General features: G+C 39.5%; 1 protein-coding gene across 11 annotated transcripts in view; it reads left to right on the forward strand.

The window, feature by feature from the left end:
• Positions 1–24,382, forward strand: part of ROBO1 (roundabout guidance receptor 1) — a 1,104,762-nt gene that overhangs the window by 702,572 nt on the left and 377,808 nt on the right. For 2 of the 11 annotated variants that reach the window (XM_049709946.1, XM_049709951.1), the window contains exon 1: positions 4,902–6,054. The exons of 7 other annotated variants lie outside the window; for them this stretch is intronic. In XM_049709946.1, coding sequence (XP_049565903.1) covers positions 6,000–6,054 — 55 coding nt within the window. In that variant the 5' untranslated portion in view covers positions 4,902–5,999. Of the gene's footprint in view, positions 1–4,901; positions 6,055–24,382 lie in introns of those variants that run through there. 2 more of the 11 variants (XM_049709948.1, XM_049709950.1) reach the window with 1 other exon arrangement.

A 24,382-nucleotide genomic window follows, 5' to 3' on the forward strand; every position in this document is an offset into this window, starting at 1 on the left:
GAGCAAGGGCAAGTATGGGGAAGGAGATGCTGTCAGGGAGGTTGGGAGACCAGCTCCTGTGCAGTCTTGTAGACTTCTGGAAAGAGTGGGCTGTCGTCACTTTAAGTGAGATGGAAAACCACTGGAGGGTTTTGAGCAGAGGCTTATATTTGAACCCAGATTGTTTTGAACCAAAGTGCCTGTCCTACCATGGAGCTCTTTTTTTCCCCCCCATACATTTTGGTTCAAAATATGCTGGGTTCATATATATGATCCATGACTTCCAGACCTCTGAACTTTGAGTTAATGACTTACTCTCCCAATCTCATCTCTAAATTGGGGTGATAATGCCACCTCACGTGATCATGGTGAGAATTAAATCAGATAACATTTGTAAAGGGCCCAAAACATTGCCCTCAATCAATGCTACTTCCCAGTGTCCTCTCCTTTTTCTTCAGAAACTTATTGTCTGTTAACATTAAAGGATTAAATCCTAGTGAGACCCATGTTGCTAACAGTTAAGGTCCTAGGTGCTACCACAAGGATTTAGCAATATAGCATCTAATTTTAGAGTATCTACAATGTCCCCAAGATGCTGAGATGCTAAAAGGCAAGCACAGTCACAGTAATTCCATAGGGACTCAAGTGTATCATAGCTTATATTTTTTAATGGGCCTTAGAGGCTGTTAGTGAGACTGGAGCACATGATTAGGTGAAGCCTAAGGAGTTCTATCCCACCTTTTCCTGTATTGAAAACATTGATAATGCCTAGTAAAGACAGATAACCCAGGAAATCTCTTCTCCCTATGGTTCCTGGTTTTGGGGCCATAATTACCCAAAGGCAGAGAAACAAACAAAAATAATACTGTTAAAATGTGCCCTATGTACATTTGAAAGAAAGCATTCTGGTAAACTTTATTCTCTTTGATGAGGAATAAAGTTACACATATTTAAAAATTCTAGCATTTCTTCTCTTTTCTTTCCTCTTTTCTTTTCCTTTCCCTTTCTTTCTTTCTCCTTCCTTTCTTCCTTTCTTTCTTTCTTCCTTTCTTTCTTTCTTTTCCTTCCTGCCTTCTTTCCTTCCTTCCTTCCTTTCTTTCCCTTTTATTATTCTAACTCTAAATTATTTCTTTTTTCCTTGAACTCTTATTGCATGTAAAATCTATACCCAACCATATGTGATTTATTACATGTGATTTGTTGCTGTCATATATGGCACTTAGAATCAGTAAGTAATATTGTATTGCTCATTTAAGAAAAATAAGTTGTCCTGTAGGTAACTACCATATGCTGTTTAGTGAGGAAAACTGAAGCTTTCAATTGTCAGGAGTGAGCTTTCAATTGTCAGTAGTGAGAGATATTACTACAGAAGCAGCATGGCATAGACTGAGCAATGTTTACTCTAGAGACAGGGTGTTTCAAAACACAGTAGATATTCCAACAGATATGAGTTTATTCTCCCTTTATTAGGATTACTTTAGGTTACCTTCTTAAATGGGACTTCTCTTATGTATCCAAACTTAGAAAAATATTCAAATATTAAATTATTCAAATAGTCAATCTAGTTCATCAATTTAGGTACCACAAGTTGCACAGACTATTCAGCAATTTTGTATAAAAATTGATAAACTAGCTGTAATCTGAGAGATAATACAGCCCAGCCTTAGTGTGTACTGTATGTATCATGGTGCTTCTCACCAGACCTCCTGGAATTTCAGCTTGCATCTCAGGCTTGGTCTGGTTCTCGGCTTCTTGGTAGGGGTGGAAAAGAGAGAAATGTTCTGGTTTGTATTTTTCTTAAGAACTCAACTGTGTTCCTCCTGATCTGGGTAAGTGATATCTGGAATCCCTAGAGAGATCCTGGGAGTTTTGTTATTTCCTGAGTTCCTATAACTACCCCTGTGAAGGAGAAAATCAAATTAGACCTACTCAAGATATCGTTACTGCTCTAGAATGTTGAATGTCAAAAAAGCTCCTATTTACAGGACTACTAGAATGTCTTACTTTCAGATTTCCTCAAAATTCTCATTTTAGGGAGCCTGAATTTCATAAGCTTCAAATGATCAAAATTCTCTAAAAGGAACTTGAGACTCTACCACTCATTCAGATCACGGTGATCAGAATAGAGTTTCTGAGCGCAAATTATGACACTTTCTCCATACCTTGATCTTTGTCTCCCACCCAATAAGTCTGGAATGAGTCAGAGTTCTATTGTATGTGTCAGAGCTGCCCGAAGACCTGACATATGTGGGCACCATGTCCATGTGTATACACACACACTTGCACACATACTCATACAGACACATTGATTATTTCATGCATTCTCCTAGTAACTTAATGTTCAGGAGTAAAAATGGAAAAGTGACAAGTTGCTATGATTCATCCACCTCCAGGAATACACTGAGCTGTCATTTAATCCCAATGTCACCGTTTTTGATTCTTCTGATAGTTTCCACTCTGGAGCCTGTGTAGCTCCCTATATAAGAGCTCTGAGGGCCTGAGGAATAAGTTTCTATTTACATCTGGCCTCTATAGAGCCCTTTATTGTTTCCCTGCACATAAGTGATGTTCACTGTTTGTTTGCATGAGTAAGTGAGTGAGTGAAAGGAAGAAGTTATGAAAGTTCTCAGGTACACTGAGTTTGACTTGTTACAGATGCCAAATACCTTCTGAATACAAATTTTTGTCTTCAGGTACTACCTTTACTGATATAATTGACAGAAAAGTACAGTTTGGATGAGGCAGGAGAAGAAGAAAGGATCAACATATATGAGCTGGTGATGATGACCCTCATGCTGGGGTGGCAGGGGCCAGGGAGGGGCTGCCAGAAGTTAGTTCCTGGAGGGTTCTTCCTGCTGACTCTCCTAGGTAGGATAGCCTCGAGGAGTAGGAGAGAGGAGTTGCTGGTGGGTGGGAGGATGTCCTAACTCAAGTTGAGAAATAAAAGGATCAAAGGGAGTATTAATATGGTTTCCATTCAATGACAATGAGATGGTAAAGGAGAATTTGAGAAATCTTAGCAAATTTCTGGAGACCAGGAGACTCACTTTGGAAAAACAATACGATAGGGATTCTTACACATATTCTATTGATACTTTATATGTAAAAGCATACATCCTTTACTAAGTGGAAGTTCAAATCTTTATTTAAAATGCACTCAGATGATATGAGGATTTGAGGGATTTTTCTCCCTCTCTCTCTTTCTTTCAAGTACCATGCTTTAGGTTATTTATTTTCTATTACTAAGTAAGCTTATCTTAAAAGCACATTTTATACCAAGGGAAAAAAAGGCATATTCTATGTTTCTCACTAAATATCCTTCACAAAGACCAAATCGATGTATGTTTTTCAGCATTTAATGCACATTCTTGTTTTTTATTGCTGGAAAGGTTTTGGCTGGAGTCTTTGAATTCTTATCTCCAGCCTGTTTACTGAATTTTCAATCAGCTTTTTCAGGATTAAACTATCTTTCACTTTCAGAGATAGGTTCTGTTAGCCAGAGTTTCTTTCTACAAAATGCTGCTCCAAGGTCACTGGTTGTACCATCAGCATCCAAAATGAATATATTATTTGCTTTTAAAACTGTATCCTGGGCTTCCCTGATGGCGCAGTGGTTGGGAGTCCGCCTGCCGACGCAGGGGACGCGGGTTTGTGCCCTGGTCCGGGAAGATCCCACATGTCGCGGAGCGGCTGGGCCCGTGAGCCATGGCCGCTGAGCCTGCGCGTCCGGAGCCTGTACTCCGCAAAACAAAACAAAACAAAACTGTATCCTTTGTTAGATAATGCATGTGCTCACTTAAAAAAAAAAAGTACAACAGTATTTAGACAAGAGTAAATCCATTCCCACCTCTCCATCCATCATGCATTCCCCTCTCCAGAGTCAACCTCTGGAAGCAGGTTCTGGTATATCCTGACAGATAACAAATAAACATTTTGAAGTTATTGTACATAACTTGGTGCATAATAATTTGTGGAAAAGTATAATAGTCCTAAATATCAATATCTACCATTTACTGGGCACTCACCATGTCTCAGGTGGTTTTTGTATAGTGTCTTTTTTAATAGAAAGAAAGAAAAATGAATGAGTGAATAAATGCATGAATGAATGCAAGAATGCCCATCAGATGCGCTAGGTTTGTTTTGCTTTGGGTATGATTTGTGACTATCTCAAGAGTCTCTGATTCAGAAAGGAAAACGGAGATTTGGCCTGGTAACAGAGCTAGTAACTGGTAGGTTGGGATTTCAGGGCGAGGTGTATGAGATGTTAAAGCCCACGCCTTTTGGTTTTGAAATGCTGAATGACTTCTCTTACAATCGCAAACTCCCGGGTAGCAAGGATGTTTTTTACATTTGTCCCTCTTCCTTAGTTACTTCCCCATTGTTAGCATTCTGATACTGAGAGTCAATGAAGTTGAAGGAGAGGAATCTGCTTACAAAAGATAAAAAGTCCCCATGGCCCACTCCTGCGCCCCTCGAGTTGGGTAGCCTTTCTACGGGAGACTCAACAACTACAGTTTAAAAGAAACTGATTTTCGTATTACATATAACTACGTAATAAATTCTACGTAGTTATTTCTCTACCTCCTGTCCTATAGGCTTGTTTGCCCACGTTTGATTTTTTTTTTTTTTTTAATGGGAATAGGGAAGGGTGAAGACAGAGTTATTTGAGAGTTTATTTCAACTCCTGTAAGCGGTAGGGAAGAGGTTAAGCTGGACCAAGAGGGTTTTTGAAGTCTTTGGCTGGGAGGTTCCATTTGGAGAAAGGTGCAGGGGAGCCAGGGGTGTCGAGAGAAACAAGGCAAGTTCCAATTCGCTCGGCTTTGTGATCCTGAGCAGTTTGATTCTCACCTGAGGGCGTAGTCGGGCACCCTTGCTTATGGATGGAAATATTAACGAGCAGAACTTGCCAGACCGGCGTCTGGAGAGTGTAGAGTGAAGCGTGGAAAGGACCGCGCGGCCCCTTTAAGTATTCTCGGGCTGGGAAAGAGAGGGAGGAAACCGGGAGCCGCGGGGACTGTGGGGGAAACCCGCAAGCAATCGAGCCAGAGAAGAGGCAGCGTGAGAGTAGAAACTTCAGACGCCGCTGATCCCGGCGGAGTTCGGGTGAGCCGCAGCAGCCGTCGCTCCCACCCGCAGCGGCATCCTCCTGGCCCCTCTCCGCCACCCCGGGGAGGTCGGGTGCCTCTCTGCAGCTACCACGAGCCAGGGCTGCGGGCAGCCACCGCCTGGAAGTTTAGGCTCCAGCGTTCCAGCCGCGGAGAGTTCGGGGTGCCTTGCGCGCACGCCCCGGCGGGCGAGGGGCCGGAGGGATGGTGAGCGCCGCGCTGGGCTGGGGGCGCCCGGGAGGCTTGAGTGTGTCCGCGGAGCTGCTGCCTTCTTCAGTACCCTCCGCATCCCCCAAGTGATGGGAACAAGGGCCCGCCCAGGGAACCGCTGTCGCCGCACCGCCCCCTTGCTCGCCCCCAGCGCGCGGAGTCACCCAGGCACACCCCCGGCACCCTGTGCCCGTCCTCCCGAGCTGCTGCCACTGCCTTGGCTGCCTTTGCCGCCGGCGCGGGTGGCCAGCTGTTGACTGGGCTCGCCTATAGACGGAGAAGCACTTTTCGGCCCTCCCTAATCCGTTCTCACACGCCAACTTTGCCGCCGCCGCGCCGGCCCTCGCCGCGGGAGCACGCCGGGAGGCTCGGCAAGATTGTGGAGGCAGGAAACCGCACAACTGCTCTTCTGCTTCGGCTCTTTGTTGTTCGCTTTGGATGGTCCTTGGAAGTGGCCAAGCCTCCTCGGAAACCCTGGCGCCAGAGAAGGCAAACCTTGGAATTCTTAGTTTGCAGAGGGCTCAGAGATACTGACAAGCGTCCGGAGAGGTGGACAAGTAATTGCCCTAAAAACTCCTGGCGGATTGATCCACGTTGCTTATATTAAGCCTTTGTGTGTAGTGTGTGTGGCTTCATAAATTTGGAGACCCCATTTCTACTCTCTCCTCTTGGCATGAGACTGTATGCAGGATCCACCCGAGGACAATGATCGCGGAGCCTGCTCACTTTTACCTCTTTGGATTAATATGTCTCTGTTCAGGTAACCCCGCGTCTTCTTCCTTCACCCTCCATTCCCCTTGCACGCCCCCTCTCCACTTTCCAAAATCAACCCCGAACTGCATTTTGGTGACCTCTCCCTTCTAAGGCCGGAAGGGCCCGACCCCTGGCAGGAGTTTTAGACGAAAAGGTTCTTAGTTCCTACTTTGTGTTGTCCCCTTTCCCTCATCTCCCAAGACCTTCCAAGCCTCTTCGCAGACCTAGGCCTTTTGCCAAGTTCGAGGCACGCCCAGATCATTCTGGGCAAACGCACGTCGGAGCGCAAGGGTGGGAGAGTCAGCGGTTGGCGGTGAGCTTGGGCCATGAGGATGAGCCAAAGTGAGTTTCAGCCCTCGGCTGCTTCCCGCGGGAAGGGAGATGTGCGCCCGGGGAGCTGGAGCCCAGAAACCCGCCAGGATTCCTGAACCTGGTCCTCCAATTCGCCCCTCCTCTTTCGAGCAAAGGGGTTATTAATAGTTGTTTTATATAACCAAGGTCTGTAATTAAATTCGATTCTGAAGAAACTTCAGGAAATAACTCCTTCTTACCGTAGGATATAAAGTATCCCCTCTGCCTGGGTGAGTTTAGAAGGAAAACAAGAGGTTGCAAGTATTTGAAAGGGAACACTTAGTTGCCTGGGAGTTTTCATTGGCAAGGGAAAACAGAAGGCTGAATTTAGGATTTTGGGGATTCATTAAATAGTACCAAAACTCTTCACATGAGCTGTTGGAAGGATACTGCAGTGAGATACGTCAGACCTAAGAGTGTACACTGCATCGACACTTCCAAATAGTTTTCTTACTCTCCCGAAGAAACTTTTACTATGAGGGAACAGAGCCACGGCTCAACTTTTCTTTCTTTCCTTTTGGTAGATTCTGGTTTCAATCAAGGATCCGATTTCAGGCCTTAACACACACACACACACACACACACACACACACACACACACACACACGCGTGCGCGCGCGCACACACACACACACACACACACACACACACACGCGTGCGCGCGCGCACACACACACACACACACACACACACAGTGTACCTCAGGGAATTTTTTATAGTCCTGTACTGAGCTTCAAGTTGCATCAGAGCCTGTACGTTAGAGTCACTCAATTTCCATGATTATGAAACAGTTTTGAAAGGTTGGTTTGAGCTTTTTGTGGTCCATGGCTATGATTAATATTTGGACCAAGGATTTTACTTAAGGAAATATGTAAAAGAAAAACACATCAGCTAAATGATGGCAAATAAATCCCTAAAATAATCCCTAAAATATGCTTTCTGACTAAAAGGAACCTTTGCAACGGAACTAAATGAGAAATTTATTAAATTGTTATTCCTTTGAAGAAAACAGAACACTGAAGTTTTCATTCCTGTCACAGTGGAAGGATGACTAGATTAAACAGACTCTTTGGGGCCAGCCACCTCTTCTTTCTTCCAGCTTCCCCTCTCTCGTGTATTTTTTTCTTAGTTTGCATATCTGAGGGATTGAATGGTTTCCCACCCCCATACCAGCCAAGGATGCAAATCAGAAACATTCAGATCTGATCTCTCTATTTGTCTCTCTTCGCCAAGTCTCCCCCTAGTTTAATTTACAGCTTCAGATACCTTTGAGATTTTTGTTGATTCACCTTCTCGGTTAAAGTTTATTCACGTGTGTAAAGTGAAGTGTCAGTGTGATAAATGACTGGAGGAGCAGATTACTGAAGATAGGGGGATTAATGGTCATTAGTCACTGTTTGAGCTGAGTTTGTATATGTTGGGACATTTTATCATGGCAGTAGATTAAAGATAGGGTCACACTAATAGGATGTCACTGAAAGCTAGTCGTGTCAGCGTGCAAATTCTGTCTTCACTTGGAGAAATATGTTGGAGCGTGTACTGCCCTTTAGATTTAATAATTTGATTAGTACTTAGTACCTGAGGTTTGTAATTTAAATAGATAGAAGGCATTTATAACCTTAGAGCTGAAATGATTTCTGGCTTTGTTTTTCTAATTTAATTTTCCACCGAAGCTACTGGTGATTTTAATAAACCTAAGTTTTTCCGATAGGTGTGGTTATCCACTTTGTTGGTGGGGTCAGAGTTGTCCGTGTGAGATGCTCTCTCATATTTAAGCTGAAGCTGTTTATCGGTCTTCTGCTGACTTTCACTCCAGCTGTGAATCTGAACTTGGGGAGGCCAGATTACTGGGCTGCTGGGGAGGGTTCACGACCGTGTGCTATTCTAAAGCCACACTATTGACTTGCATAAAACTTCACAAAACTCAGATAAGTAAGTAGAGTTGGGCGTGCTCAAGACACCTGGGCAGGGAATGAATGAAGTTCTTGAAAGATTGTGTTTCATATCTTGCCTCAAGCCTAAGATCACAGTCTATCACTTGTTAATGGAGTGTATTTAAGAGAAATGTGGTGAGTTTAAATAAATCAAAGTGTACTGAGGGGGGTAAGGTACCTTCAACAAGATTTAACCTGTAAAAACATCTATTGGTTGTCAGTTCTTTTTTCTTTTCCTTTTTTTTTTTTTAAAAAAAAACCTGGCTGCCAACTTAATAAAGTCCTATAGTTTTCTTCAAACAGATTATAAACTTCACGTTGATGTCATACTTAACATTATGTGTTTGTTTTTTCTGGTCTTTTATTTATTAGCCTAATGCTACAATATATAACTTTTTGTTCTAGGAAACTAAGATTTTGGAAAAAATAGGTATTTCTTTAGAAATTCTTTTTCATGGTAAATTTCTTTAGTGTTTGTATACCTGAGTTCTTTTCTGTGGAGAGCTAGACTTTGGTGAGGGGCGCAGATGGGATAGCCCTGGAAAAAAAAAATCTGTGTGATCTCTCAGGAACTGATTCTAAACATTCTTTCTTTATGGACTTCCTCTCCTCAACTCCATTTGATCAAAACTGCTTTTAAGTGAAAAAGTGATTGAATTTCAGTTCAGACTTAGGATGAGATCTGAACTTCAAATGAAGTAAAAATTCACTAGTGCTGTCTTTCTTTCCTCCTTTTTTTGGGAGGGAGGAGTCTTTTTCTCTTGGGGCGAGGGAAATTTTTTAGATAAGTTTCACTATGAGAGCCACTTATCTGGCTCTGTGGTCTCTGTAACTGGAAAGATTCTTTGATAATTCCAATAATTTCTTATTAATTTCTTTATAAACTTATTGGCTTTTAAATACACTTATCTGAATACTGTGACAGCTTTTAAAGCATCCTATTTCTTGATAATGGGCCCTCTAATACGTAAGATATTTACAGTTAAAATGTCTCAGAACAATAAATTTACCTGAAATTTTCCCTTAGTCTTCCCTATGACAAATGAAATACTCTTGTGTGAATAAAGTGATACAAAATGCTAAATTTCAAACCTATAATCACAGTTATTTGTTTATTTATTTATTTTACGTTGAGTAGGTATCTGTAATTTAAAATACTGGGCAAGAGGAATAAGATTGGGAGGAAGCTTAGAATAACAGCTTGCCAATGAAGATCATAAATAGTTGAGTATGTATCATCTTCTGTGTTAATAAGAGATGTTAAGGTAATGCTCATTTTAAGTTCTGGCCTTTAGAAAAATGTTTAATTCTAAAAACAAAAGTATAACTGCCTTGCATACTTGATTTCTTATAGAAAAATATAAGGAAATCAAAATTGTTACTCAATTAAAAATTAGGCCTAAGGTAATCTGTAGAGTATATTAAGAAATTCGGTAATAAGAAAGGAAAAAAAAAAGTGGAACTAGAAGCAGAAGACTAGAGAAGTACAGTAGAAGAAACAGATCCATAATTAAGCTGGTTTTAAACTATAGGAGGAGGGAGAGTGGCAGTAGACAGAGCCAATCTTAGTGCACCCTCTGACCACACATAGCACAAAGAGCAAATCTGAAAAGTGGGCTCTTGAAAAATTGATGTCAGTGTGTATGCTCTATGTTTAACAACTATATAAAGAACTAGACAATTTTTAAAGCAAAGGAGTAGTTTGAAACATGGAGTAGTTTGAAAACAAAGGAGTAGTTGGAATCTTTAATGAATTCATAAAATAGGTTTTTTTTAAGCTATATTTAAGAAGACTTTAGAATGTTGACTTCCTCAATTTATACAGAGGAGTGGAAAGCTAAGTAGTTACCTTCTGTATCATAATGTTTTTGCTTAGAGGAGACCAGCAAGTGAGAGAAGGAAATAATAAAAAAAAATGAGATCAAGTTCAAATTCTGGGGCACCCTAAGAAACTTTATGATGATGACTACTGCTAGTGCTATGAAGATATGACTGTCATTTGTGGAATGGTCACCATTATCTTATTTAATGCTTATAAGAGCCCTATGACATAGGTGCTATTGTTACGAAAATTTTACTTTATCTGTATTTTATTGCTGTGGAAACTACATCATAGAGAGGTTAGGAGATGTGGATGAGCAGGGATTTGAACCATGCTGATTCCAAAACCCTTAACCACTGTGCACTTTCCTAGCTGAAAGAGAGAAATGAAGGATTTAAAATAAGAAAGATTATGGTTCAATCATTTTTTTTTTTTTTAATTTTAAAACATGTCCCCCGAATTCACCCAAACAAGACTGTGGTTTGAACTCTTGAGAATTTGGAAGGGAGGCATTTTTTATCCTGCCATTAAGTAAATGATCTTTAAATTTTTAGATCACCAAGCAAGATGATCGGTTCTTTACATTCAACCAACTCACATCCAGCCTTTATCATGTCTGTATTTCCTGGCATGCTTAAAAAAAGACACCGAACAGAAGTCAAAACAATGACTGCTGGTGATGTAGAAATACACGGATTCCAAGTTGTATTTTGAAAAATGAATGCCGTCCTCATTCATGCACACTTGAGGAAAGATTTTGCTCTGAGTCCCAAGGCAAATAATTGGTGCTTATCAGGGAAGAGCCTGCCTGTGGAGAAACAATCATTTCCCCTGGGGTTGCACCTTCCCCTCTGGGTTGGGCATGGGCTGGTGGTCGTTTAGTAGTAGATGAGCCTTCTGCTTGACTGCTGTCCACAGATGACTCACTTCATGGTTACTGATCATGGAAGGGTGTTGAGTGTTAATACCTGGTTGATCAGCTGGTTGGAAACTGCTTATGCATAGCCAATAAAGTTGCCATCCTGTGGAGATCAAAGGCCACCTCCTTTCCCTACAATTCTGGATTAGCATGGTTTCCTTTTCCCCTTGTCCCTCTACCTTCAGCGCTTTCCTTCAATCTTGCTGTTGAGGAAGAGGAAGAAAAAAAGATTATCTGTAGTGTACAGGGAGATAGCTTTGATCTCCACTTCGTTGCTTCCCTCTCTTTTGCTCCTTAGCCAACCAAAAGGCTATTTCTAATGCTGGAAGGTGTCATGTTGCTTGCTTCATGGGAGAGCTCAGTCTCATTTCCTGTAAGCCAAAACAGATTGCTACAAATTCCCCTACTTCTGTGATTTTACTTGGCTTCCAAATGTCTTATGACAATGTTGTTCCACACATAAACCAATATTTTGAACAGCATGACTGTGCATATCTTTCTGACTTCATTCAATGAGAGAAGTACCTCTGCCGTGTTCACAGCTGTCCGTGGCTTACAGCCGGAAAAGAATATCTGTTTATTTTATTTAATTAATTTATTTTCTGATTGGGAGGAGAGTGTATAGAAGGTAAACAATGGTAGAAAAGGTTCTTAGATTGTGAGTTTGATGCTGAATGGTCTGCAGGCTTAATGCCTGTCACCTAGTTTGACACTTAAATGAAGCATTAAAAGCACCACCAGTGGATACGAGCAAATGTATACAGAGCAGTGTGGTTCTGCCTTAAGTGGGAATATATTCTTTTTGTGTCAAGTGAGTGATTTATATGTAGCATATAGGAAGTAGTAGGCTTCAATTCCTAATAATACCGTGTATCTCAGGGATCTGTTTTTTCGATCATGTTAGTTTTCCTTACTAGAAAACACATTTTTAAAGCACTTCTGGCAAGTAGTAACTCATGGTCACACTTTCTCAAAATGCTCTTGATTGGATTTCAGAAAGTATCAAGTTCAAAGTATGGGTCATCTATGCGTATGTTCAGCTTATGTGTACATGCCCCGAGAACCAGGGACAGCTTATCCACAGTCAGCCATGGAACGAGCATGGAGCCTTTGGAACTTTCTCCCACAGTTATTTGCAAGAGGTTCTGCTTGACAATGTCAGAGACCGAATCTGTATCCCTGACACTCTGTAGGTTTTTCTTTTCTTTTTTTTTTAATTTATTATTTTTGGCTGCGTTGAGTCTTCGTTGCTGCGTGCGGGCTTTCTCTAGTTGCAGCGAGCAGGGGCTACTCTTTGTTGCGGTGCGCGGGCTTCTCATTGCAGTGGCTTCTCTTGTTGCGGAGCGCTGGCTCTGGGTGCGCGGGCTTCAGTAGTTGCAGCATGTGGGCTCAGTAGTTGTGGCTCGCAGGCTCTAGAGTGCAGGCTGAGTAGTTGTGGCTCATGGGCTTAGTTGCTCTGCAGCATGTGGGATCTTCCTGGACCAGTGCTTGAATCCGTGTCCCCTGCTTGGCAGGCAGATTCTTAACCACTGCGCCACCAGGAAAGCCCTGTAGATTCTTCTTTTAATGTGAGGAAAGTTCTCTTAGGAGTAATAAAATCGTTACATGTGACCATTTAGTACTTTAAAAATCATTTCAGGTATATGTTATTTCTTGATATAACTTAAAATTTCAATGAACATAACAAGAGGTGTGCTTATATGACAGTCAAGTTCCTTGTAGCATGTGATGTATGGTCATAATTTATACACCATCATGGAAAAAAAATATCAACTCTGTAAACTCATTCATGGATGTTAGCAGAAGAGGAAACAGAGGCCAGATTTTAGTTTCTCTCCACTCATGTGACGGAGGCCCTTTTATGTCATTAGCAATCCCAGGTAGAGTTTGAAAGGAAAATGGGGCAAAAGAATAAGTGAATCAGGCTACATTTGTCTGTTCCAAGATCATTTGGCATCAGACGGTGCTAATGAGGTACCATCTCAAAATTTAATCTCCAAACTTCCATAACATGCATACTCTGTTATATTTTCTGTTTTAGCATGTGGTTGTTTTCTTCCACTAACAATGTACTAACTTTTAGTTTGGCTAGAAGTATCTGCCTGCAATTCCTTTCCTATATAAAGGAAATATAAAATGTATACTTTGCAGTTTCACTGATCTAAAGCTGATTTTGTTTACTCAGGCTTGATTTAAAAGGCAGTCTTTTATTACTTGGAAACTTCACTAATGGTGCTTGTTCATATATCAAAGTGAGTTAAAACACATTTGTAAGTGTTAACTACACACCTCTGGGTAACTTTAAACTACTTTAGTTGCCTGGTTTGGGAAGTAATTTCAGCGTCTCCAGACCATTCAATTAGCAAGCTGTCTGAATAAAGTAAACTGGCTTGTACAGGCCGTGGGAGATAGACTCATCTGTTTTTCTCCCTTATATTTGAAGAGAAGTGAAAATTTCCTTACCAATCTGGTATTAAGTTTGGAACTGGAATTTGCTTCAATTAATGAACTTAGTAGTTCATTAATTGCCAAAACCTAAACACGTAGAAGGAAAAGAGGAGATGGGCAGAAGCTTTACTTGGATACTGCATGGAGATGAGGGAGCATTTAACTGACAAGATTGTTGCTATTCATCAGTTAATAATTAGGATTCAGTAGACGCATCATAAGGGCAGCTTTTATTTAGATTCAGTATGGTCAGAGAAGAAACAAAATTCATTGCAATATTTGGTCTTTTCTCCTGTTAAGGGTCATTCCAATCCAGGAGCTCGTCCTTTCCTAGGACCCCATATTCAAAACTACCCTTTCACCATTTTGCATTTGACACATTGAACATAATGCTTTAATAACCACACATGATTATTAAATATATTGTAAGATATATGTGTATATATGTATAAATATAGCCTGATGATGAAAAAAACAAGTAATTAAATGATGAGTTATGGATCCAGTTATGTGCATTGAACCTAAAGGACTAGGAATCAATAATATAATATCTCTAATAATAATTATTATAAAGTCTAAAATGTATAAAGTTATGTGCTGGCACAGTGCTCATACACCGTATCTTATTTAATACCACATTAAGAATGAATGCATTGCTGTTATCCCTGTTTATCAATATGGAAAATGAGGCTCAGAAAATTTACGTTCCTTGACTGTGGTCAGTCAGCTAGAGTGGTAGAATCAGGATTTGAAACCAGCCTGTCTGATTGCAGAATTTGGCTCGTCACCATTATACCCACTGCACTGTTTCCTTATAGGAAAATCATTGTAGATGAAACAGTATAAAATGTGTAGATAGCAAGGCTAAGATGCTTCTTTGTGAGGGAACTAACTTGTGCTGCCCAGCTGTTTTAGTTGCCTTTTAGATGATAGATTTTTCTGGTATATCTGATTGTCTGTTCCCCTCTTTTGCTTGATAACCCTGATATTATACATCATAGAACACAGAAATCTCAATTCAGCCTGTAATATGATCTAGTGGAATTCAGTGCTGTTCAGTTTGTGGAGTAAGTCTGACACAGGAGTGAAGTAAGTTTTATGAGAGCTCATTTGGGTAAGTGAATAGAAATGTCTTCATAGAGAAAATACTATTACTGGCATCTAATTTCTCTAAGAAACTGGTGCTGAATTTTTGTTTTTTTAGTCAGAAATAGACAGTGAACATAGTGATACGATGCTATGGATAATAAAAGTATATTAGGCAACAGCTTGGTTAGAATCTGTTACTACTATTCCTTTAAAGGTGTATCCTTCTCAGATGGCAAGTTTTCTAGAAAATAAAGAATGTAGCATTGGTGAACATGATCCCTGAAAACTGCCAGAGTCTGTAGTAACTATTAAAAACAGTACTGTAATCAACCCTCTCTTAGAAGTAATATAGTTGTTTTTTTAAATGTTACTCTTTTGTTCTTCTTACTCTTTTTATTTATTTATTTATTTATTTATTTATTTATTTAAGGCTGCATTGGGTCTTCGTTGCTGTGCGCAGGCTTTCTCTAGTTGCGGTGAGCGGAGGTTACTCTTCGTTGTGGTGCACAGGCTTCTCACTGCGGTGGCTTCTCTTGTTGCGGAGCACGGGCTCTAGGCGCACGGGCTTCAGTAGTTGTGGCACATGGGCTCAGTAGTTGTGGCGCACGGGCTTAGTTGCTCCGCGGCACGTCGGATCTTCCCAGACTAGGATCGAACCCGTGTCCCCTGCATTGGCAGACAGATTCTTTTTTTTTTTTTTTTTTCTTTTGCGGGACGCGCAGGCTCAGCGGCCATGGCTCACGGGCCCAGCCGATCCGCGGCATGTGGGATCCTCCCGGACCGGGGCGCGAACCCGCGTCCCCTGCATCGGCAGGCGGACTCCCAACCACTGCGCCACCAGGGAAGCCCGGCAGGCAGATTCTTAACCACTGCACCACCAGGGAAGTTCCATTCTTTTAAATAGATATGTCTGACTAAAGATTGTTCTGTAATTTCTTAGGGGTTGTTTTCTCAGTTGAACTCAACAGTCTTCCAAAGTTATTTCCAAATGTGTAGATGGGATGGTACGTTTCTCTTCTCTCTGTCCATAGGTTTATGACTTTATATAGGCTTAAATGAAAATTGAAAATTTTCCCTGTTCCTTACTCTTTACCAGTAATCAAAACTAGGTATCATATCTAAAACCCTCCCTCATATGAGACCTGGTCATAGCCTTAAGGTTTTTACTGTCTTAAAATAACTTCATAATAAATGTGTTTCTGTGCATTTATTGCTTTGCAGCCTGCCATTCATTTGTATTCGATAATGCTACTTGTTTTTTTATTATGAATGGAGCTTAATAACATTCTTTATTCCTTAGTAAGTGACTGTCAATCTTGATTATCTTGATTAGCTAAATCAAGATTATCAATCTTGATAATAATGAAAAATTATTATTAACCAACTGTCTACTTTTGTTGCTGTTAGACACTTTAAAGAATGTTTTAGACCTACTGATAATGTGTAGGAGCTTTTAATACAACATCCAGGTTATGTACTTATAGGCAGGAAAATGTATGTTGAAGCACATGAGTGAATTGTTGGCACTCTGTGAATGAAAGATGTTTTGATATGATGGTAGAAGTGAGAATGCATTTGAGAACTGATAGATTAAGGGGATTTACTTAGTCAGCAAACTCTCCCTGGAATAAGTAGTTGCCAAAGAGTGTTGAAAGAAAGAATAGAATATCTTGTTGAGCAAGGTGAAGTGTTAGAAAGGTGCATCCAGGAGTGGTGATCTGAAAAAAACATATAATCTGTTTGAAGAGGTAGATTTTACAATAGTTAGTTGTTATAGAATTTCACTTATGACACTTATATTTTAGAGGACATTATTTAATAATAACATTCATCCATTCATTTGATCAATCTTACCAGGCAACAGAGTATTAAAAAAAAAAAGCTCATTTTTTGCACTTAAGGAATTTATGCTAAATGGTTGATTGCCCAATAGGTAATTTAACAGAGGTATGTGTGACTACCCTGTGAGCCTATGTTTAGATAATAAAGAGCTTCCACCAAATGGAGAAGAGGTGATAAAAAATAAATATAAATTTGATATCATAATTCTTAGAAATTAAGACATTTACTTTTCGGCATATTCTCTGAGGGTATGGATAGCAGTGTATAGACAAACTAAGATATAATGATATATGTTTTATTGTTCTTAACCTATCAGAGAATCATTTGGACAGTATCTTAGAACAACTTTATTTCTGTGCTTCTACCCTCTCTGCAGTAACCTGAACACCTATTCTTTATTCTATCCTCATTACTTTCTGTGTGACAGGAATTATCTCCTCATAGCATAGAAGATTCCATTTATAAGTTTTGTATAAATTTTCCTCATTAATTAAGCTAAAACTCAACTCTATTTCCTGTCCTACTGGACTCTGTTTTACCCTCCGAACTACCCATGGTAAATTCAGTTTAGTTTCTACATGAAACTGTTTCGCTATTTGAAGACAGCTATGCTCTTTTAAAATTTTCTGTTCTCTGCACACAAGATTTCTGTTTTCTTCCAATTTTCCTTATTTGATAAAGAGTCATTTCACGTGGTTATGTTCTTTTGTTATTGTTTTTAATACATATTTTGTCAGTGTCCTAAAGTGTAACATGGATTTTGAGGATCCTGTTTTCTTTTTTAGTAAAAATTTAGATAACTTTTAACTTTTTCCTAGTGTTCAAATAAATACCTCATTTCATCTAAAAGTTCTGTCAGCATCCTGGGATGTAATGCTTTTCTGGATCAGGAGGTTTAAAATATATTTATAAGCTAGATACTTATCTTCCCACCTTCATTTACCACTGAACCATCTTCGGACTGCCCTTCCTGTTCTAAAGTCATGATTCTTGGCAGGGAAGATAAACAAAATGAAATTTGTGAGATTCTGTTTTTCTTCTCTGATAATATTTTATAACGGTTGAAAACTGAAATGCCAATACAGGGCCTGTGTAAGGAAGGCCCTGTATCAGGTCTAAGGGTTGGTTGGCTGGATGTTGCCATGGGGATGTGTGGACTTAAATGTGGACAGACTTTCAGAGTTTTCAAGAAAAGGCATAAATCTGTATTTTAAAGTAAAATCTCCCAACCTATAATGGGAACAATTAGGTCTAAATGAATAATAAAAGTAACAACAACAATAGCAAGTCTTCACACCAAATGTGGCCCACAGATCATCATTTTGTAGCTGCAATATTACATTATCTGTCCCATATAGAACCGACCTATCTGTGGCTGTTTATTCCTACTCTAAATACATTGATATCCCCTCACTCTGTTATCTTCAGCGTTTTCGAAGCTTTTCCTTTTCTGGTGTTTGGCCATCCTTACTGTATTGTTTCTAGCTAAATGGTTACATAATGGCTTATTTATTTAACCCAAAGCGTCTGCCTTTATTAGGCATTATTTACATTTTACAAATTGTTAAGCCAGGCAAAGTGATCAGTTTGACTGTTTATGTTTATTCTTTGTCCTAAAGCTAACGAACACCGAAAACAAAACCACAAGCCCTTTGATGAGCAGAGTTCCTGATGAACTGAATAAATAAATATATTCTTGAATAAGAAGAGAAATTATCAACAGAGACAGTCTAAAGGTTTACTGATTGCTATTAAGAGACACACCACCGTGTGGCCTATGAATTACAGGTTGAGAAAGTACATTAAGGAAATCAGAAGAAATAAGAATAAAATTGGGGCTTTGGCTGAATTGCAAAGAAGCTTTTACCTTCTGCAAGTATTTATTGCAGGATCATTTCTAAAACCCAGTGTCCCATATTTGTTTTATTATTTGTTTTATAGATCATTAGCTGTTTGACAGAAATATTATCAGGAGAGAAGCTTAATCTAGAGGGTCAGTAATCATTGCCAATTGAATATTAACGAGAAATGAAAATAAAGCATCTCTGAAATAATTTGTTGGTGAAAATGTTATTTAATTTACAAAATATTGATTTATGCACAGTTTTCAAGAGCATATCTAGCGTTTCTGTGAAGAAACCTTGTGTATAATTCATAAATGTCTCTAAAACAACATTTGGAGGATTTCTTTAAGGCAGCGTAGAAATGGGATAATTTGCTCAGGTGTTCAAGATATACTGCAAAGCTAAATATATATGAAGACACTTTGGTTAACTCTTTAAAAAAAACCCAAACTGGTCATTTCTTACTAAATCTAAGTAAAATATTCCTATATGTAATAATTTCTTGTCTGCATTATGTTTCACTGTCAAGTGGATAGAATTTCTTTTTGTCTTCCAACGACTCATCCTGCTGGAAGAATATGGCAGAGTCCCATTGGGGATCATTAAGAGCATTACTCATGTGAGACATCTATCAGGGGCAGCCCTCCTCATGCTAAATTCTAGAGCCACAGCTCACGAATAATATGAGATGCTCACAGCACAAGGCAGGGAATAACGTTGGAGTGGGAGAAGGTCAAGGCACGGGCAGGGGAAGAGGTCAGAAGCAGTATTGTGCCCTGAGCAGTGAGCACTGATTCATTTGAAGCTGGAAACCATCACCAGCATTTCATTGTCCACAGGAGGCATGTTTAAAGATGAGCATTATTTGATGCTCTGACAAAATAGCTCGCTAATAATAATGTATTCTTCATCACTTAAAAGGGCAGCCATGACTTTCACGTTTATTTGGAAATTATTTCTATAGTTGAGAACTGAAGCTTTTAAAGGAATGTAATGAAAACCTATCAGCTAATTTGCCTAAGTCTTGTTGATTTTGTCTATTTCTTCTTCCTATTTTTTTCCATATAAAGACTATTCCGTTTTTTGTGAACCACAGAAACGTTACGTTTGATTTATTTTCTTAAGAGAAAAAGTACCCTGTCTTTGGAGGTATTTTTTTTTAATTTGTTTATTTAATTTATTTGATTTATTTTTGGCTGCATTGGTCTGTATTGCTGCATGGGGGCTTTCTCTAGTTACGGCAAGCGAGGGCTACTCTTCGTTGAGCTGCAAGGGCTTCTCATTGCGGTGGCTTCTCTTGTTGCGGAGCACGGGCTCTAGGCACGCGGGTTCAGTAGTTGTGGTTAGCGGGCTCTAGAGCACAGGCTCACTAGTTGTGGCGCACGGGCTTAGCTGTTCCGCGGCATGTGGGATCTTCCCGGACCAGGGCTCGAACCCGTGTCCCCTGCATTGGCGGGCGGATTCTTAACCACTGCACCACCAAGGAAGCCCTGGGGGTATTGTTATTATTGATTTGATTATATTGTACACCTGCCTAATTAGGGTTCCCTACATAGGAACCAGCTTCAGCCTCTTATCCCTCAGGCTTTTCTAATGCTGTTCCTCTATCTGGGACTGCTCTGTCTAGACCCATTCCATTCTCTCTGTTTTCCTCCCCTTTTCCCCACCCTAACTGCTGTTTGGCCTAATGAATAAATTCAGGTGTCTCCTCCTCCAAAAACTCTTAGACGCCCCTTCCACCCACCCAGTGTAGATTTGATGTACTTCTTATGTGTTTCCATAGCACCCTCTACAAAACTGTGACCTTGCCCATGATCATTCTCTATTACATTTACTTATCCAGGTCTCCTTTCAAACTATGAGGGTCTATATCTACTGAACTATTACAACGAACACATTCAGTGAATTAATAAGTGATTCAGTACATGAATTTCTTTGCTTTGACAGGAGTTATAAAATAAATTAATAATCCCTCTGATTCTTGGGTAAATTTTCATTCTTTTAGAAACAGAGATGTGAGTAATCAGAAAGAAGAAAAACCGGAGTTGCCAAATGGGAGCTCTCAAGAGTTTGTATTTACCAGATCCTACAAAATGCATTGGCTAGGATTTTGAATATCTACCTTTGCTTGGAGTTTCTAGGTTTTGCTATGATTTTTCTATGGACTAACTGTAGTATAGTGAGGGAAAAAACACGACTTGTATTCAGACTTGGTTCTTTCTGGGTTTGAATCTGCCACTAGGTAGCTTTTCACCATGCCATGAGTTAGTTTCTTCACCTGTAAAATGCAGGAATTGAAACAGCGACATTAAGGCCAATTTCAGAATTTAAATTCTGTAGTTTTTAACCTAGGAACAACACAGGGAGCTGGATTATTTATCCCTGAGTTTTTCCTAATCAGTGTGTCTTTCAGTAGAGTGTAGTGATTGTAAGGGAATGGGCTTCAGAGTTAAAATACAATGGTTTGAAATGTGGCTTCACTGCACACCAGCCATGTCACCTTAATAGCTTATCTCACTTTTCTGTTTCCTTACCAGTAAAATGGAAATAATGGGGTTGCTGTGAAGGTTAAATAAGTTAATATACATAAAGTCTTTAAAACAGTGTTTGACATGTTCTAATGTCTATTTAAGTGTGAATTGTGTTGTTTTCATTATTGCTTTGTTGATTGGTCATCTTTATCACGATTTTTTTCCTTAAAGAAACTAGTTCATGATAGTCGCTTTGTATAGACCCTGACTTACAAACCCTAAACATAAAAATTATCCCTACAGAGATATCACTCCAAACCTTAAGACCTCTCCCCAGAGATTTAAAAACAACGACAACAAACAAAGCAGAAGAAGGATGAATGTTGTTAAGAGAAAATTCAGGGTTAATTTGACAGGTTGGAGACAGATTTCTGGGCAGATTGCCATGCCAATGTGATAACCATTTCTATCCGAATAAAGCAAAATATATTATTGTTTATGCTGTACGAAAATGCCAACAATTAGAGGCTATATCAAGTTGCTTACCCCTTCCAAATTAAAAAAATAATGTTACTGCCTCTAAGAGGATTAAGAGATTTGCAATTTACTGTGAATTATTTTAATCAGATTAAAGGTCCTCTTTTATTTGGAGTTCAGCTATTTAGCACTTGGGGAATGGAAGTTTTCCTTTGGAGTGTGGGATGGTGACAGATAACTGGGAAGTGTCAGGGATGGAGAAGGGTGAGGCCACTTTGGCTCCTGAGTAATATGGGGGCCAAACTGGGAGAGTGAAATTTGAAGTTGGCGGCGCGGGTGGGATGGGGGCTGGGTAGGGGAGTACCAGTAACAAACCTCACATGTTAAAAATGTTCTTTGAATCCAGCTCCCTTCTCTACTACTTAAGTCCTTCCTTCAAGAAACAAAAACTAAATCAGATTGCTTCCATGTCCTGACTATTGTAAATAGAGCTGCAGTGACCATTGTGGTACATGACTCTTTGAATTATGGTTTTCTCAGGGTATATGCCCAGTAGTGGGATTGCTGGGTCGTATGGTACTTCTATTTTTAGGTTTTTTTTTTAGATATGGTTGTGTTGTGTTTTTTAAATTTTTTTATTATTTTATTGGAGTATGATGGCTTTACAATGGTGTGTTAGTTTCTGCTTTATAACAAAGTGAATCAGTTATACATATACATATGTTCCCATATCTCTTCCCTCTTGCCTCTCCCTCCCTCCCACCCTCCCTATCCCACCCCTCCAGGCGGTCACAAAGCACCCAGCTGATCTCCCTGTGCTATGTGGCTGCTTCCCACTAGCTATCTATTTTACGTTTGGTAGTGTATATATGTCCATGCCTCTCTCTAGATTTGTCACAGCTTACTCTTCCCCCTACCCATATCCTCAAGTCCATTCTCTAGTAGGTCTGTGTCTTTATTCCTGTCTTACCCCTAGGTTCTTCATGACATTTTTTTTTCTTAAATTCCATATATATGTGTTAGCATATGGTATTTGTCTTTCTTTTTCTGACTTACTTCACTCTGTATGACAGACTCTAGGTCTATCCACCTCATTACAAATAGCTCAATTTCGTTTCTTTTTATGGCTGAGTAATATTCCATTGTATATATGTGCCACATCTTTTTTAATCCATTCATCCGATGATGGACACTTAGGTTGTTTCCATCTCCGGGCTATTGTAAATAGAGCTGCAATGAACATTTTGGTACATGACTCTTTGAATTATGGTTTTCTCAGGGTATATGCCCAGTAGTGGGATTGCTGGGTCATATGGTAGTTCTATTTGTAGTTTTTTAAGGAACCTCCATACTGTTCTCCACAGTGGCTGTATCAATTTACATTCCCACCAACAGTGCAAGAGGGCTCCGTTTTCTCTACACCCTCTCCAGCATTTATTGTTTCTAGATTTTTTGATGATGGCCATTTTGACCGGTGTGAGATGATATCTCATTGTAGTTTTGATTTGCATTTCTCTAATGATTAATGATGTTGAGCATTCTTTCATGTGTTTGTTGGCATTCTGTATATCTTCTTTGGAGAAATGTCTGTTTAGGTCTTTTGACCATTTTTGGATTGGATCGTTTGTTGTTTTGTTATTGAGCTGCATGAGCTGCTTATAAATTTTGGAGATTAATCCTTTGTCAGTTGCTTCATTTGCAAATATTTTCTCCCATTCTGAGAGTTGTCTTTTGGACTTGTTTATGGTTTCCTTTGCTGTGCAAAAGCTTTGAAGTTTCATTAGGTCCCATTTGTTTATTTTTGCTTCTATTTCCATTTCTCTAGGAGGTGGGTCAAAAAGGATCTTGCTGTGATTTATGTCATAGAGTGTTCTGACTATGTTTTCCTCTAAGAGTTTGATAGTGTCTCGTCTTACATTTAGGTCTTTAATCCATTTTGAGCTTATTTTTGTGTATGGTGTTAGGGAGAGATCTAATCTCATACTTTTACATGTACCTGTCCAGTTTTCCCAGCATCACTTATTGAAGAGTCTGTCCTTTCTCCACTGTACATTCCTGCCTCCTTTATCAAAGATAAGGTGACCATATGTGCGTGGGTTTATCTCTGGGCTTTCTATCCAGTTCCATTGATCTATCTTTCTGTTTTTGTGCCAGTACCATACTGTCTTGATTACTGTAGCTTTGTAGTATAGTCTGAAGTCAGGGAGCCTAATTCCTCCAGTTCCTTCTTTCGTTCTCAAGATTGCTTTGGCTATTCGGGGTCTTTTGTGTTTCCCTACAAATTGTGAAATTTTTTGTTCTAGTTCTGTGAAAAATTCCAGTGGTAGTTTGATAGGGATTGTGTTGAATCTGTAGATTGCTTTGGGTAGTAGAGTCATTTTCACAATGTTGATTCTTCCAATCCAAGAACATGGTATATCTCTCCATCTATTTGTATCATCTTTAATTTCTTTCATCAGTGTCTTATAATTTTCTGCATACAAGTCTTTTGTCTCCTTAGGTAGGTTTATTCCTAGATATTTATTCTTTTTGTTGCAATGGTAAATGGGAGTGTTTTCTTGATTTCACTTTCAGATTTTTCATCATTAGTGTATAGGAATGCCAGATATTTCTGTGCATTAATTTTGTATCCTGCTACTTTACCAAATTCATTGATTAGCTCTAGTAGTTTTCTGATAGCATCTTTAGGATTCTCTATGTATAGTATCATGTCATCTGCAAACAGTGACAGCTTTACTTCTTCTTTTCTGATTTGGATTCCTTTTATTTCCTTTTCTTCTCTGGTTGCTGTGGCTAAAACTTCCAAAACTATGTTGAATAAGAGTGGTGAGAGTGGGCAAACTTGTCTTGTTCCTGATCTTAGTGGAAATGCTTTTAGTTTTTCACCATTGAGGACAATGTTGGCTGTGTGTTTGTCATATATGGCCTTTATTATGTTGAGGAAAGTTCCCTCTATGCCTACTTTCTGGAGGGTTTTTATCATAAATGGGTGTTGAATTTTGTAGAAAGCTTTCTCTGGATCTATTGAGATGATCATATGGTTTTTCTCCTTCAATTTGTTAATATGGTGTATCACATTGATTGATTTGCGTATATTGAAGAATCCTTGCATTCCTGGAATAAACCCCACTTGGTCAT

The sequence above is a fragment of the Orcinus orca genome, chromosome 5 (genome assembly GCF_937001465.1).
Source record: "Orcinus orca chromosome 5, mOrcOrc1.1, whole genome shotgun sequence".
Classification (NCBI taxonomy): Eukaryota; Metazoa; Chordata; class Mammalia; order Artiodactyla; family Delphinidae; genus Orcinus; species Orcinus orca.